The sequence below is a fragment of the Vicugna pacos genome, unplaced genomic scaffold (genome assembly GCF_048564905.1).
Source record: "Vicugna pacos unplaced genomic scaffold, VicPac4 scaffold_127, whole genome shotgun sequence".
Taxonomy (NCBI): Eukaryota; Metazoa; Chordata; class Mammalia; order Artiodactyla; family Camelidae; genus Vicugna; species Vicugna pacos.
Genome location: NW_027328807.1, coordinates 234,182 through 251,951, shown reverse-complemented (window position 1 = coordinate 251,951; position 17,770 = coordinate 234,182). Strand labels below are relative to the sequence as shown.

The 17,770-nt window shown below is 47.2% G+C and overlaps 1 protein-coding gene across 1 annotated transcript in view; it reads left to right on the top strand.

The window, feature by feature from the left end:
- The first annotated feature begins 3,720 nt into the window (after nt 1-3,720).
- LOC140695048 (uncharacterized) overlaps nt 3,721-17,770 on the top strand; it is a 31,895-nt gene continuing 17,845 nt past the window's right edge. Inside the window, exons 1-3 of the mRNA XM_072957994.1 lie at nt 3,721-4,124; nt 4,599-4,879; nt 5,406-5,484. Coding sequence (XP_072814095.1) covers nt 3,932-4,124; nt 4,599-4,879; nt 5,406-5,484 — 553 coding nt within the window. The 5' untranslated portion in view covers nt 3,721-3,931. The remainder of the gene's footprint in view (nt 4,125-4,598; nt 4,880-5,405; nt 5,485-17,770) is intronic.

Below are 17,770 nucleotides of genomic sequence, written 5' to 3'. Positions count from 1 at the left end.
GCCACCTGTGACATGTTACTGTACATGGCAAAAGGGATGACAGATATTTTAGGATTAAAAATCTTAGAGGATTTCTGTCTCCTAAATTGTCTATTAGTTAGCCTTTAAACCCATGATACATTATTATAGATTAGTGCAGGGGCACAAATAGAAAGGATTCATATAATCTCACCAGACAAACTGAATGTAGAAAGGATAAGGAAGAAAAACAAAAAGTCACTTATAAGTGCCTTGAACCATAAATTGCTCATGAGGAAATGTTACACAAGGTAAATGTCACAGCCACATACATACTGCCTGAGTGGGATGGGACAAGGGGATCCTGAGATGAGACAATAGGGTGAGTAGTCTGGATTGTCCAGGTGGGCTGAATGTAATCACAGGGGTCCTTAAAATGGAGGATATTTCCCAGCTGAGTTTAAAATCAGAGGGAGGTGTAGCGATGGAGCAATGTTCAGAAAGGCTGCTGACCATGAAAATGGAGGAAGTTGAGGGGCACAAGCTAAGGAAGGTGGGTGACCTCTGTAAACTGGAAAAAAAAAAGGAAACATTCTCTTCTAGACCCTCTAGAAGGAAGGAACCCTGCTGGTATCTTGAATTTATCCCAATGAGAACTGTGTTGGATCTCTGACATCCACAGCCATAAGCTGATAAGTCTGTGCTGGTTTAAGCTATTAAGCTTATGGGAATTTGTTACAGTGGTAATAGGAAAATAACATAGTGAGTGGTAGTGTAAGGGATTAAAGGTCTAGGATGGGGTGTGGAGAGAATTCTGACATTTACACCTAAAAAACAACCAGGTGAAGGGGGAAGGTGTTTTAAGGAAGACCTACCTGGCAGGGCTGTCAAGCAGACTGGAGTGAGCGAATCCTTGGAGTTAGAGGAATCAATTAAACCTCACAAGGAAAATAAGAAATAAAATGTAGCAGGGCTTCAGTGTTAGTAGATGTAGGAATGGAAATGGGCAGAGAGATATAAACATTATTTTGAAATTAGCTACAGGTTTGATGACTGCATGTTTGGGAGAGTTAGCCGATGTGTGGACTGAATGCATCCCCTCAAAATCCATATGTCGAAACCTCATCTCCCAGGGTGATGATATAGGGATGCGGGGCCTTTGGGAGGTGATTAGTAGGATAAAATGAGGTCATGAGAGTAGAGCCCTCATGAATGGTATTAGTGTTCTTATACAGGGCCCCAAAGTGCTTGCTTCTCTCTCCTCTCTGGGCCATGAAGATAGTGGGAAGACAGCCATCTTCGAGCTGGCAATCCTCTCCCAGATACATTGACCTTGAAAGCCTCAGCCTCCAAACCATAAGGAATATGCTGGTTGTTTAAGCCACCCGACACACGGTAATTTGTTACAGAATCCCAGACTGACGAAGACAGTGGAGAATGCCACTGTGTTTTGCACTGATTGCCTGGAGAATGCTGAAACCCAGGGAAGTGGGCAGCACAGACGTTTACTCATTTAATCCTGCCAACACTGTAGGGGATAGAGTCTACATTTTCCTCGCTATTTAAAAGGTAAGGAAAAAGAGGCACAAATAATAACAATGACAACGACAACAACAACAACAACAGCAACAATAATTTGTCCAAGATTCACACAGAACTCCCTGGAGGGAGAGTGAGAATTAATACTTATGCAGGCTGGCCCCAGAGCCCCTGCTCATAACTACTAAGTCAGATCACCTTGCTTATTTAATCAGTTTTTTTCAACTGTGATATGAGTGTACTGTGTCCAGTAACTTATAATTTCAAAATACCTCACTGTAAGGGAAACATTAGTCGCAGGCATTACAACCCACAGAAAGCTAGACATACAAAAATAACTTGCTAAGGCAAGATAACCAATAATGTTTTTAAATATTATACCTGCTGACCCTTTGTAATAAAGTGTTTATTTATAATTCTGTCTGGCTACAGAATAACATCATAATCCTGCATGTGGCTGGTGGCTCCCGTGTTGGACAGCACGGGTCTAGAGAATTTAAATGACTTGCCCAGCCTTGCCCAGGAAGCTCGTGGTGGGATCAGAGCTATAGTCTGGGACTGTTCCTTCCTATCCAAGTCCCTCATGGAAGTTTAGAAGCTTCTCCTTTGGTGCCCAGCTGTCTATCCGTACTTATGACATCTTGTCAGGTGCCCCGGCCTGCTCCTGAACATCAGCCAGAACCCACTTCTGCTCTTTTTTGGCCAGGTAATACCTTCTAGCAACTTCCATTGACTTCTTGGCATCAGTTTTTACATGGAAGGGTAGTGGCTAGAGAAGGAAATGTGTCCACATGACAGGTTTTTCATAAATAAAGTAGGAGTGGTCAAGAGAAGAAAACCTCAGGAATACGAGTGGAAGCAGGTCATTTAATATACCAAATGCGTACTTTCAATGTATGTTTGTGTTTCCGAGTCCACGCTTGTTCTACTCGTGCATTATAGGCCAACACATCAGGAGACAAGGATTTGGGGCAAGAAATAGCGGCTTCAATTTGTAAAGCCAGTGGAGAAGATGGTAGACCAATGTCCTGGAGAACCATCATCCCAAGTCAGAATTCAGGCTCTTCTTATATTAAAAAGGGGAAGCGGGAATGCTTGGTTGATGCAAACTTGGTGTATGAATTCTTTGTTTTTAGAATCCTTTGTTCTTGCAGCTCTTCACCTGGGTCAGATCCGTGTAAACCTCCAACAAGCAAATGTTATTTTCTATTCTGTATCTTGTTATCTTTATACGAATGGAAAAGTGATAATATCCTTCAAAGTCAGAGCCTTGAGAATAGGGTCTCCTGTATATTTCAGGATCTAGGCAACATTGTTTCACAAAAGGTGCAGAAACAGCAAGACTAAGCCTAGGAAACAGGGCACAGGTTTAAAGTCAAAGGAACAGATCTAATATGGAGTCAGATTTGTTCTTTCCTATTTCAGTAGTGCCATGGAGAAGGCACTGTGGGCAGCTTTCTGTAGGGTCCTGGAGGCTTTCTCTCTCAGCCTCTGTGCGCCTCTATTGAAAACCCGTCATCGCTATCTGGCCTGCTGGAAAACCAGTCCTCCTGTTTTGCCCTGAAGTTGTGTTCTGTTTATAACTCATCTCTACTCCTTGGAAAAAAACTCAATAAAAACTCAGTTGGTTTCCCACCAGCCCTGAGCAGGGGTGAGGGATAGCATGTTATTATTTTATAAAAAAATATATAAAAAAGTTTTAAAACAGCACTGGGCACATAGGAGAGAGACAATCAATGCTTCCTGGCTTAAATCGAAAATGATGACTCAGTGAGTCTATGGCTGCTGTATTTGCTGAACTAGTTACTCCTTTGCTCCATTACACATTTATTTTAACTGAAAAAGAAATATATGCATATGGTTAAAAAAATTCAAACAGAGCAAAAAATACTCAAGTGAAAGAAGTTTTCCCTCATCCTCTGTTCTTACACGCCTCCCTGGAGATGCCAATGTTTACAATCCTTTGTGTGCTTTTCCAGATATGCTATGCAAGTTCCCACCAATGTATGTAAATTCCTTTAAAGTTTTACTTATTTTTAACTTTAAGGGATTTAAATCCTCAAGTGGCTTCTGCCACAGTAATAGAAAAGAAGAAATCTGACTCCATATTAGATCTGTTCCTTTGACTTTAACCCTGTGCTCTGTCTCCTAGGCTTCTTCTTGCTTGTAAAACAATGTTGCCTAGAGCCTAAAATATACAGGAGAGCCTATTCTGAAGGCTCTGACCTTTAAGGGTATTTAACACTTTTCCAATCATATAAAGATAACACGTTGCAGAATAGAAAATAACGTTTGTTTTGTTGGAGGTTTACAGGGATCTGACCCAGGGAGATAGCTGCAAGAACAAAGGATTCTAACAAGAAGGAATTCCTACACCAAGAAGTTTGCAAAAACCAAGCACATAGGAAAGCAGCCTGAATTCTGACTTGGGGAGATGGTTTTCCAGGACATTAGTTTGCCATCTAGGTCTACAGAAACTTGCTATTCCATGCCCCAACACTTGGTCTCCCAACTTACTGGCCTGTCCTGCACTGAGGAGAATGAATTTGGACTCAATAACACTTCTACCTACCTAGCAAGTTGGACACTGGGACTGAGGGCAGCTCTCCCACACACAGGGGCCTACGGTGAGCCCTTGATTATTCCCCGAGGTTGGGGTGTGGTTTACCCAGGAGGGATGGGGACTCTACACCAACACTCAGGCAGTCTGCTCCTTCTGGGGCTCTGACATTTTACCTCCCGCTCCCTGCCAGCCCAACATTTGGGACAGTGGAGCTAAGGCAGAGATCGTGCCTGCCTGTTTCCCAGCGTGTAAAAGGGGAACATGTACTCTTCCCAAGGTAGTTCTGAGAAACAACACCTGCGGGTGCTTGGTTCCCTGAGCAACAGTAAACCTAGCTCCTTGTGGGGGCAACGGGTATGATACCCGTAGGGTTTCTGCAGAGACCTTAGCTGGAGGGCTGGGCCAGGGACGTAAAATATGAGCTGTGGGCAATGACGGGTAAGAGAAGGGTGTATAGGCAGGACTGCTGCCTCCTTCGGGGTGCCACAAGAGGTAAAACGCTTTCACCCCATCTCTGTTACTCCCCTCCCAATTCCAGATAACTGCCTTCCCTCTGCTCCTCCTGTCCATGTGTCTCCCTCCACTTTTCCCCGCCTCCCCTCCTCCTCCCCTATTCTCCCTCCCTCGGTTCCCCTTCTCTCTCAGGACCCAGAGCGGATCGCTGGCCCTCCTGCGCATGCGCAGTTGCTGCCAGCTGGACCGCGGGTTGGAAGCTCCAGCTCCGAGCCGGGGATCGGCCCCAATGGCTTCTCAGCTCTGTCGCCCTGTAGGCCTTTGGCTACTGCCTGGGGCCGGGGCCTCTGGCTGTGGAAGTGCAAGGTGAGGGGATATCGGGAAAGGGGTGAGGCGGCTGCGGGAGGGCGGTCGGCGTGTCACAGCCCCCCAGGGCACCAGTCAGCGTGTGTTCAGCTGGATTGCTCGGGCCAGACCCCTCTGCCCGCGCCACCTGCCCCGGCGCCCCGGCCACAGCTGTCCAGGGCCAGGTGTGCCCCTGCCGCCTCTTGGCCCAGCCGGGCTCCCCTCAGTCCGCGGCTGGCGTCCGCTTCCCCTCTCCCGCCCGCGAGTCCTCCCCTCCCGGTCTTCCTCTCCTAGCCCGCCGACCCGTCCCCACCACTGGGCGGGCTGTGTCCCGGGCGGGCGGGGTCTGCACACCCGGACGGGGCGGGCGGCTTGGGCTGGGGCTGGGGCTGGCCTCCGAGCGGGGCTGCAGCCCGCGTCCCCCACCCCGCTCTCCCTGCCCCGCGACCCCGGGGCTGCCTTCCTCTCCCTTTCCCGATCCCTGAGGTCCAGATTAGCGGCGTGGGCGCTGCTCCCCAGGCTGAGAGCCCGCGGCTGTAACTCCCAGCTTCTCCTGGTGGAGTCGGGAAAAGGGAGCGGCAGTGCTGAGGGAGCTTCTGTCTCCTTGATCAGGATTTCTGCCCCAGGTAAGTACCTTGAACACTTTCAGGTGTTATGATGGCGGTGCTTGTTGATGTCACATGTTTTTATACTGAGAGGGATTACAGTGGTGAAAGCAGGGCTTGGTTCAGTTAAAAATGAGCTGAAGGCATGAGGCTGTCTCATCCTCCATCATTCACTCTCCCAGGGTGAAACGTGAGACCCTTGATCTTAAAAAGATACTTATAGTCCCTAACTAGTCCAGCCCAGCTATTGTGTGTTAACAGGAACAGCACAACCTGAGGCGTTGGAGACCCAGGGACATTGCACTCCTAAAGAGCTCCTGGCAAAATCTGGTTTGTTTTGTTTTTTTTGTTTGTTTGTTTTACTTAAATTGTGGGACAGACTAGTAGTATAGAGGGAAAAATAATTGGCAAGAAGGATTTTTTCATATAACAGCTTTATTGTGATATTGTTCACACACCATGAAGTCCACCCACTTGAATGTTACAATTCAGCAGCTTTTAGCATATTCACATTTGTGCAACCATTATTATTCCAGAACGTTTTCATCACATCAGAAAGACCAGTTGAAATGCATGACCTATCCACCCCTTCCCAGTGGTGGTTCTAAAGAAGTTTCTTGGCTGTTCCTGACCATAAATTAACTTGTTACATTCCATGAAATATCTGGGAGGAATTCTAATCAGAATTGCAATGAATCTGTCTATCAAAGCAGGAAGAATTAATGTCTTTATGGCATAAACTTCTTCTACACATGAATATATCTGGGACCCTATCTTTTCATCTGTCCAGAGCCAGGCCTATGGGAAATCCTCATTAATTCTTGGGTTTGTGAATGATGAGATTCAATACATCATTAGATGCAACTGTAGCCTTTCACTGAAGAGAAAAGTAACCTCGTAGAAGCCAAGTGATTCTCTGATGGTTAGAATGAGTGACCGCCAGTGCTGGAGTATTCGAGTGGACTTGGTGCTTGCAGAGTTCTCCACCACCTACAGCTAAGGGGATTACCGTGTTCTTTTACTTTTTTTTTATGGCGTTGCTTTTATTTTTACTTATTATATAAAATTATTTTTTATTGAAGTGTTGTAAATTTACCATGTTAGCTTCAGATGTACAGCAGAGATTCAGTTATAAGCTTATGCATATGTATATAAATGATTTTCAGATTGTTTTTAGTACAACTCATTACAAGAAATTGAAAATAGTACCCTGTGCTATATAGTAGGTCCTTGTCATTTATTTTATATTTATTAATGTGTATCTGTTAATCCTCCCTTTCCTGCCTGCTAACAACAGTTTGCTTTCTATGTCCATGAGTCTATTTCTAGCAGCACCGTTTTTGCTAGCAATATATGCTGGTTGGCTCTTTTCTGTTTCAGTAGTTCCATCTTATGTGTGGGCGTTTTTCTTCTGGTGGGCCTGTGTGTGGTTTGCACACGTGATAATAGAGATCTGTATTTGGGAGAACTCCAGGCCTCGTGTAGTCCCTCGTATGGAGTGCCCACTGAACTGATGCTTGAACTTGGAAAAAAACAGTAAATGTTGGAATTTCCACAATGGTTGAGACTTCCAGGTTTCTATAATCTCTTTAGCCCACCTAAATTTTGGCTGCACCCAATACTGGATAATTTGGTGGAACTTCATGGTATGGTGGTGTAGAGACAGGGCCTTGTATGCTTCTTCTCTTTCCTTTTTCTAACAATCATTTTCCTGGGCCTTCCAGGTACTCCCCCAGAAGGGCCCAGGGCTGGCTTGGTGCTGCACTGAGGCAATATTTGTTAATAAGTCCCTTTCCTCATCTCTTCTGAGCCTCCATTTCCTTCTCTGCACAATGAGGGCTTAGACGAGATAAGTGCTTTTCAGTTTCTTTTAAAGCCATATTTCCTTTGAGAAACAGAAAATTCAAATCTCTCCACCCATCACAACCCTTTAGATTTTGACACGTCCTCCAAGGAGTCACATAGCTCTTTGTGGTAAATTGACGTGATTGTGATTCCACGTGGCACAGAAAAGACTCTTCAGAGATTTATTGCAGGGAGAGGGCAGGAAAGGGGCAGTATGTCACACTTTCTTGTGTGAGCACTGGAGCAAAGGCTTGGGTTTAAATACAGTGTCTGATGTGGCAACTCTCTAATCTTGCACAATGTGATAAACCTCTATCCCTAGCTTCTTAATGTGTCAAGTTGGGGTGGTAATGTTTTAAGGCTTTTGTGAAACATTATACACATAAGCCATTTGTGTCTCGGTAGATACAAGACCTGCTAGAGAGTCGGAATTTCTTTAAAAATACATATATATTGTCCACATCACTCTGTCTGTGTGTATTTTGAAGTTCCTGGAGGGTGAGGGTTGAGTGTAATGTCCATCGTGGGACAGGTGGCCCATGGGTCTGTGTGCCTCAGATTGCCCCCTCCTCCCCAGTCCTCTTCCTCTCAGTCCAGGATGAAGTTCCCTAGTAGATTTACACACAGGTCTTGTGGAAATGGCTTTTCATTTTATTGTTTCACCAAGGAGGGTTGCCATCATGATCTCTGTGGTCAGGTTTTGGTGACCTGAAGGCTATGCAATTGGGGATTTCTATTTTATAAAAAGAAAAAAAATTACAAATACAAAATTAGACCTAGGTTGGTGGCAGGGGCTTTTGAAAGTGGGGACCATTAGCTTTTTTAGCTTCAGGTGCAGTGGCCTCTGGCCACGAGGACACATCCTCATGCTCTGAATTTGGAGGGACCAGTGGGTTCAGTGGGAATATTTACTGAGTGCATCTCATGGGCTGCGCATTGCCTTATTTGTACTGTGTGTTCCTTATTTGAGACGGTGAGCTGATTTAAACTCAATAGCCTCTTTAAAATAATAGACTTTTTATTTTTAGATGTAATGTAGATTCCCATGTAGTTGTAAGAGATAATATGGAGAGGGCCTATGGACTCTTTGCCCAATTTTCTTTAATAGTTCCATCTTGCAAAGTTGGGGTACTATTCATTCGTGACTCACTAACCCTTTTAGGTTTGTGTTATTGCCCTCATTTCTATTTATGAATAAACTGGTGTTGAGAGAAGCACACAGGTCTGCCCAGGTCACCCACGTGGTTAGTGAAGATTTGGGTGGAACGTGGGCTTGGCATTTCCAAGCAGTACCATTATGATGGTCTGTGGCAGGGAGCAGCATTCACTTTGCTTGTTTATTCATTCATTCAACAAACATTTATTGAATAAACTCTGTGGGTCAGATGCTTTCATAGGGTTATCTGATTCTTCAGCAGTATGGAGAATCAGGTAATGTTTTCTTTTTCTTTTTTTTTTTAATATGAGAAAAATATCTCTGAGAGGTTATAATCTCCCCAAAGGAAAAATAGCTCATAAATGAGGGATAGTACATTTGTACAGTTCCTTCTTCTTATGCAGGTGGTACCCTAGGCATTTTACATTTGCAAACTTCCATAATCCAGATATATTCTTGTAAGGCAAGTTTTTTTTTAATTGAAGTATAGTCAAGTTTACAATGTTGTGTCAATTGCAAGGTGGGTTTTTTTGAAATTTGAATGGAGAAAATATTTTTTGAGGGGGTTAATTAAGTCTATTTATTTGTTTCATTTTTCTAAAATGAGGTACTGAGGATTGAGCCTAGGTCCTTGAACATGCTAAGCACGTGCTCTACCACTGAACTGTACCCTCCTCCCCAAAGCAAGTTTTCTTACCCATTATTCTGCACCTTAGGAGTTCAAATAAATTGGCGTTGAAATCCAGATATTTTGATCCTACTATGGTTCTTTGCATTATATCCTGCTGAGGGGTGGGGAAGCAGTTCCTTTATTCATTCATTTATTCAGCAGTTTTGAGCACCGACTTTGCATCAGGGCCTGCCTAGGTGCTTGGAAACAGAAAACAAGAAATGATCCTTTTCTGCAGGGGATGGAAGCCTAGACCAAAAGCTGGGTAATGTGATCTGAGCTTCAGTAGCCATGTGCAGACGCTGAGGACAAAATTATCCCCGATTTGCTTGGACTTCCCTTGCCTTCTGGCTGGTGCACACCAGGTCGCCTCATCCCAGTGAGGCCCGCAGCCCACAGCACAGTGTGTACATCGATTTACCCTCCCATCTCGGCAGGGCCTGCAACATGAACGCCCCTGACTACGGGCAGTGCGCTGAGGACCACCAGACTCTCCCGATTGTGGTCCAACCCGTGGGGATCATCTTAGAGAATTTCTTTTGCATCTATAATGGAATCTCCTTGGTGAGCCAGATCAGACCGTGCGGCTCCCAGTGGGCACTCTGTATCTACTATAGGTATCTCTATGTGCCCGAGAATGGATGGAGTGACTTCCAGACCCACCGCAATGTCATGGGCCTTGTCACCATTACTGACTGCCTCTTGGCCAAGACCTTCTAGAAGCTCCACGCACAGAGGAGCTGTATGGCACCACGCTCTACGACTCTCAGCTCTTTGTCTTTGTGCTGTATGGGGAGGTGGCCGAGCAGCCGCACACCGACGTGGCCTTCAATCTACGAGGACTGCAGGGTGGTGGAGAAGAGGATCGACGACTTCACTGAGTCACTCTTCATCTTGCCCAAGTCCAAGTGGCTGGATGGGGACCCCGAAAATTCTGGGGAGAAGACCCCCCTCCTCTACATCCTATTTGAGAAGGAGGACTTCGTGGGACTGGACACAGACAGCAGGCAAGTCAACCTGAAGGCCGGGCCACCCTGGCTGTGTGACAGATTGCTTCCCTACATCCAGAATGGGATCATCAAGGAGGAGGGCTTTCTTGTAGCCAAGGCGGGAAGGAGGTGTAGCCCGCCGGTTTTCAGACGTTTAAAACTAAATCCGCCTTTGTTTCAGAGAGATCCTTTTAGGGTTAGTGTGGACACTTACTCCCCCTTTTCAGCCAGGACACTTGGGGGGACCCCTGGAGTTGCTGTCCAATAGAGTAGCCACAGCTACTGTTGTTAGTAGTGCTGGGGAGGAGGCCGGTCTGAGCTGAGATGTGCTGTAGGTCAAATGCACATCAGACGCTGAAACTTGTCTAGTAAAAAGAATATAAACTATCTTGTTACTTTCTATATTGATTACACGTCAAAATGATAGTATTTTACATACAGTAGAATAAGTAAGGTCTGTTCTTAAAATCAGTTACTTGGTTTTTTTTTGTTACATTTTAAACGTGGCAACTGGGAAACGTTATTTACATGACTCTCATTTCATTCCTGTTGGACAGCCTGTCCTGGGACAGTTTCATCCCTTTGCTTATAAATGAGACTCTGAATCCCGAGACGCAGAACGAGGTGCTGGTTGAGCTCAGGGTGGAGCCGATGTCTCCTGCCTCCCAGGCCCAGCACCAGCACGGCTCAGGCCCTCTCCCCTGCCTGACAGCCACCATGCCAAGTTAGGACATCAGAAACACTGCCAGGGGCTTCCGAATTAGCTCCTTACGCAGGGAAAGGCGTGTCACGGTGTATGGGACACAGCAGGGAAAAATTCGTCCTCACTTTGTCCCTGTGATTAGGTCAAAGGCCCCACTCTGCCTTGGAAGTGCAGACGATCACTTCTGGGCTGCCTAACCCCTCACCCTCTACTATGTTTCCCTGTGTATCTTTCAAGCTGTCCCTCGGGCAGAAGAGGGTGAGACGTCTTTGCCGAGAGGTGGTCCCCCTTTACTGGGGAGAGTGAGGTGAGCTGTGTCCCCCCGGCCTACGGCCTCGGGCTTTGAGTCTGGAGAGTGCTCATGGCGGTCCCAGAGGTGACGGTCGGAGGACATGGCACGTGCTGCCGGGCCCGCTGTGCAGGAGGGGCTCTGTGATTCTCTGTGATTCTAAGGTCAGATTCTACTTTCTTGTTGTTGGTAAGATGGAGGAGAAGATGCCAGAGAATTGATAAAAAGAAAATCCACACCAGTCCTGTGAATGACAGACACAGGGGATCCGTGTCCCACCTGCGTGTGGTGCCTGGCGGGCTCTGGAATAATTTTCACTTCCTCCCCGGACATTCCTCTATGGCTTAAGGAAGGGGAGAGGCATGTTGTGGCCATGATCTGTACTTGTCCTCACAGGGCCCTGTGATCTACATGCCCACACTACACTTCTGCTCCTTGGAGATGAGGTGTCAGGTTTAGGAAACTGGGCACTGCTGAGGGCATAGCTGCCAGAACCGTGCTACACCAAGGCTGGCTCCGTTCACCTCACCTGTCACCTCCTGTTGAGTCCTAAGGCGTCATTCAAGGTAGGTGCATCGGTGCAATGAAAGCAGGGACCTCCTTCACCCCCTGGACAGACTGGTGGGTGATCAGTGGAAGCCTGGAGCCCTGCCCCAGCCCCACGCCAGTGCCTCCTATTTTGTCATAGGAGGCACTGGTGACATTTTTGCTCAGCAACTGCTTGGCTCTGATTCTGCAGAGCCAACAGAGAATGCCAGCTTGTTTTTGCCTTTTGAAGTCTGCCCTTGGGATTTGGCGGAGTAGCTGGATGTGTGCTTAGCCCATAGTGGTTGACACTGTCACCATTGTTTACCCAGAACCTCGTGTACCAGGCATGGCTGCCGGCATCAAAATACAGCAGCGCATTAAACCTCCCTCCTGGTGGGTCTGTCTGTTCTGGTACCATAAGGGCTCAGCCAGCATCTGAACGTCAGTGAGATAACGTGGCCAGTGAGCTCGGGTCAAGCACGTTCTCCTCCAGTGACTTTTACTCCATTGTTGCTTTTACTATTACACAGTCATTAATTTTTTAAACAATGCTTTGGTTCAGGAGCAGAACCTAATTCTCCCCTGTTCCTCTTGGTGGGAGTGAGTAAAGTTGTCCAGCTTGAAATGCGACCACATTTTGTAGCTCAAAAGCTGTCTACACGCATCTAGGTGAAGTTTTGGTTTGGGGCGCTGACCACGTTGGGGTCCCCCGGCACCATCGCTTCCCTCAGGCCCCTGCCTCCCCTGGATCAGGAGGTGAGGGTGGGTCTCACCGTCCCTGCGTCCCTGTCCTCATCACACTGACGTAATTTCTTGTAAATGCTGTCAAAGTCATTTTTGTTCTCGTGTGTTTCTAATTTTGGCTGTTCCTCTATTCCTTTTTCTATTTTCCTTTTTCCCTTATACCACCCCGTGAGCTTGTTGTTGGGTCTGAAAATGTGGGCTGTGCACACCCTGCATTGGAATAGCCAAATCGCCCTCTGTGCCGTCTCCATCGCTATAAAAAGCAAAAACTTAACAGTTGCCATGATTCGTATATTATCCTAGTCATCTTATTTTCTACTTTTTTGGAATTTTTGCTATGTTAGCACATCACCCACTGGAGTTTGATATCTGTTAAAGTCCTTGCTTTGAGGAACCTGTTAGTTCGTCCTTATATTTGGTAACAAATGCTCTCTTACTAATTTTGTTTATTTGTTTTGAAGAAGTGAGATGCGAATTGATTTAGGCGGCTGCTGAGGGATTTTTTCATGGAGTATTTAAACTTGGAAAGTCAAATTCTGCAGCACCTTCCTTGATTCTGGCTTTTACACAAACGTGCTCGGCACATGGTTCCTGGCTGTCGCTGTGTGACGTGCGTGACGGCGCTTCCTGGCCGGCGGTCACTGGTGAGGAAGTGGCCGGCTCGGGGGTGAGCAGCTGCAGGGGACGCTGTTGGAGGAAGCAGTCACCGGTTTTTTGTTTTTTGGTTTTTTTTTTTGCATTCACCTTCCCAGTGCCATTTACTTTACTTTGCATTCATAGAGGGGCAGGAGCGGGCCTAAAACCATGCCACTCTTTTGTTCCCTTTATGAGGCTGGTTTTTCTAAGTATCAGGAAAACATTGCCTTGTCCTAAGTAACTGGTTCACTTGGATCTGGTGGACACAGGGACCGCTAAAGGGGACGTAGCTTCCTCTCTGCTTCAGCCAGTGGGCATTCAGAGCCGGGTCTGTGGTTTGCCTCAGCAGCCGTGCAGGCCTCCCTGCACCGGCCTTTACTTTTACCCCTTTTTGGCAGTAAATAGCTGACTCTGTGTCTGTTGCAGCTGATGTCCACCACTGACGGCCGTGTGGTTATTTTGCGGTAGTGAGTCTCCAACACCCCTGTCAGCCGTGAAGGGACCTTGCATTCTCACCTCGACCCTGGTTCATCTCACCCAGGGAAAGGGCTTGGCCACCACCGTCATGCTGGACATGAGGCCTTGTTTCTCCTTTCATGCTCTGGTCCAAATGTGGACACTTCATCCTTCACTGACTTGGTCTCGCTTGAGACAGTCCAGACTTTCTGAAAGAGTCCATCACATTCTGGGGGGGAACAGAACAGAAGTAAGAGTCGCAAGTAGGAGTCTAGGCTGTCTGGGTTGGCAAATGCAGGCTGGGATCTGTGATGGCCGGTCTGTGCCCTGGAAACTGGCCTTTCCCGTGGCTCCCGAGAGAAAAGGGGTCGGAGCGAGAACAGACTTGCCTGGGTTCCTACCATCCTCATCTGCTCACTGACAGGAGTGTCAGCTAACTAGGAGCTCCCCCAGACCTCGGGCCCTTCAAACCTCAGATCACGGGCGATCCTTGAGTCCCTTCTTCTGGTCCTTCTTTGTGAGAATCCAGTGCCTTCTGAGGTGACTGGCAGCAGGAGATGCCTCCCCCTCCAGGGAACTCCCTTCGGAGGACTGTGACTCAGTGCACCTTGCTGTGAGCTTGTGGGTTTCCATCGTGCTCCCTGCAGAACCAGACTTGAGACTGGCTTAGCGACAGAAATAACAAGACTGATTCCAGGGCAGGGCCAGGTGGAGGGAACAGTGGAAATTGAATGTGACCTCAAACACCTAGGTGGGTGCTGGGGCTGTTACTAAAATGGGGAGCCTGGGAGGTACCTGCCAGGAATCGAAGTCTAGAGTAAATGGTGGACATAAGGCCTTTTTTTTGACATATGGCATTTTTAAGATGCCATTTGTCATCCAAGTTAGGACTTCCAAGAGGCACTCGTGTCTATGAGCCTGGGGCTCAGGTGAAGGAGCCGGACTAGAGATACACATTGGGATTCGTCATTCTTAGCTGGTGTTCACAGCCGTGCAAGTGGATCAGCTCATCTCAAGAGGTGCAGACTGTGTCTGAGTGGGGGCAGGGCTGTGCCTGGTTTGGAGGAAAGCCCGGACCATGCAGCTTTGGTGTGTCAGTCAGCGGCGTTTGTGATTTTCAGAGCAATGGCATTTATCCTTAAGGTTCTGGGGGGTGGGCAGGGCCACACAGGAAGAAATCTGAAGAGAGGGTTTTGGCCACGTGTGCGCGTCTTGGGACGATCCAGAGGCTGCAGGGTCCAGAAGGGGAAACTCCTCAGAAGCTGGAGTCAGAGTGGGGAGTTGGGAGAATGTAGTCACACTCTCCTGTGATGAAGGGAGGGAGGCCTAGGGAGTCCGCACCCTAGCGGACTCTCTTTCCCACGAACAAAAGGCAATCAGACAGAAGATTTGAGGTAAGAAGGGATGGGCTTTGGGAGAGGAGCCAACCTGGAGAACGGTGGTTGAACAATTCTTGAATAGTCTCCCTGAAACATAGAGTTAAAAAAACCCAGACTCTTAAGAATATTGATAGTGACTGGGGAGGAGGCAGTTGTTTTTCTGACCTCCTAAGGGTAAGGTATGTATCCGGGGATATACAGAAGAATCGGGCAGTCTGTTCCTGGGGCTTCACCCTTATCAGGGGGAACAGTGCAAGTTTAAAGGGGCAGAAGGGCAGCGGAGGGAAACTAGCCAGGTCCCGTGTCACGTACCAGTCGGCCGCCCTACTTGCGTGTTGCATTCACATCCATGCCTCCCAAGTGGGCGGTGGCAGCCCCGTTTTGAAGATTGGGAAGCCTCCTCAGAGGTTTAAGGAATTGGTTCATTTAGCAGCTAGTAAATGCTGTAGCAGGATTCCAGCAGGGCCTTGTCAGACTTCAAGGGCATGTTCTCTCTACTAATTCCGGTTGTACCTGAAATGGTGAAGTGAGTCAGTTTCGGAGCCTTTCAGAGAAAGTACGCTTTAAGTGCCTCAGGACTGTTGCACAAAGCTCAGTGTTCTTTCATAGTTCGGAACCACCGCAGTGCTTTTTGCCCCACAGATGTAAGGTCTTACTCCTTTGACGATGGCGTGGTTGTAAATGACATACAGGTGCAAAACCACACTTAGCAGCTTCTGAAGGGAAACTCTCCTGTTCTCCCTTGATCGGCTTTCTTCCACGGGATGTAACTGTGCTGCAGCTAAGGCCTGAGCTTTCCGTATGGAGTGAGGGTTTGATATCCAAATTTAGCATAAAACAGTCAGATGGAGAAAATCGAAGTTGACAATATATTTTGGGGTTTCATTAGACAAGACATACTATCTGTTAATGGCTCATAAACTAATGAAATTGAGTACAGAACATTGCATTTCTTACTTTCTACTGAGAGCTGTCTTCCAACATAAGGTTCTCTGCTTTGGAACTTCAGCTCAGCCACTACGGCGCCTGTCATTGTGTTGGTGTGATTGCATTTACACAGTGCATGTAATCTGGGCTTCCTTAGCCCCAAACACTCCAGTGCAGAATCATAGGCTGTAGCCATCACTTAGTTATACAAATACTTCTAAAACTATATGATACCAAAAAAAATAAATAAATAAAAATAAAGAGAGAGAGGGAGATTGCCTTTATCAAAGTTCCTTTGGATTTTAACTGCAAAGTGTTGTTGAGCAGCTCTGGTTTCCTTTGGATATGAATATATACATTTCTTTGCATGTAACTTGGATTTCAGGCTTGAACACCAAGCTCTTGTTTTCCATGAGCCACAAAAATCATAGCCAAATGACACACGTATGAAACAGTTTATTCTTTTTATCTGAGACAGAATCCTTGAATTTGGGACTTGAGCTGCGACTTTCCTGTTTGCTCTTCCCACCCCTCTTGTCACCTCAGTCCTTTTTCCCACGTGGCCTCCAAGAGGTCATGGTCTCATAGGAGCAGGTGGACAAATACCAGTTGGTCGCCAAGCAGTGCTGCTGTAGATGGAGCCCAGCCAAGAGCTAAAGGACATCATCAGGGAGGACTTCCTGGAAGAAATTGGCTCTACATTCAGTTCTGAGGACAGAGTAAGAGTCAGCCAGGGGAAGGAATCAAGAGGGTGACTCAGGTGGCAGGAGCAGCCCGGGTAGAGGCCTGGAGGCTTGTGGGGTGGGGACTCGGGGAGACTGCCCTGTGTGGTCCAGGGTGGTGGGTGACCCTGCTTTGAAGGACACTGGAGAGGGCCTAGGGGTGGAGGGCTTTGGAGGAGCTTGGTTTTTACTAGAACTGACACAGAAGAGGCAGTGAAGGATGTCAGCAGGAAGTGACCCTTAGGAGAGCAGCTCTGCCTGTCCTTTTGAGTCCCACCCCTTCATTCTTTTATTCACAACACACGCAATTCTGAGTGTCTAGGGGAGAGGGGGTGGACCCACAGTAGTAAGCAAAATGTACTTGCTTCTTGAGAGCTTAGCAGTGTCAGAAGTTGACTTAGATTAAAATGTTTTATTAACACAGCAGGGCACCTAATCCAAAGTGCGGAGGTTGGAGGGAAGGAAGACTTCCTTGACAAACAGTTAAAATGAGCCTGGAGGCTAGTGGGAAGTAGCAGCAGGTCACGGGGCCCCTGAGGTCACTGGGGACCTGGTACTGAGGTGAGGATGGACAAGCAGGGTCGGGGGTGGGGCTAGAACTCTACCAGGGAGCCTTTGATGGGTTTGAAGTGGGGGAGATGTAATCAAATTTGTGCTTTGGGAAGGCTGCCTTGGCTGTGTGTGTGTGTGTGTGTGTGTGTGTGTGTGTAGCGGGGAAGAGGGGGAGAGTGTCACCAACTGGGAGGGTCATTAGAAGACCATTCACAGGCTCGGAGGCCACCAGTGGGAGAGGGGCGTCGGGGCTGCTTGGGGACCGCAGGGGCAGAGTGGATGCCGGGTTTCCTTGTGTGGAGGGCTTGTTAGCGGGGTCGCTCTAGCGACACCTTGTGGCTGGAAGTAAACAGATGGAGGCCGCCAGGTGGACTTACCTCTTCTCTCCTTCCCTGCCTTGTGTGATGATCTTAGCTCTGCCAACATATGGAACAGAAGAGCTAAGTTCCAGAGTAGCCCAGGACTTTGCTGGGCTCGTTCAAGTGAGAGCAGATAGGATTTAGGCTTGTGTTGAGATCTGTAAGTTAACTTAGCTAGAAACGTCCTGTATTTTGGATTTTCATAGGGGTAGTAATTCTTGATAAAGATTGCTTTCTTGGTGAGAGGAATTTTAATACAACTGATGTCTTTCTCAAAAAATATCTTATCTTTTAAGAAATTTAATATTCAAAATAATAGGAATATTTTAAAATGATAAACTAAGGCTTTCGT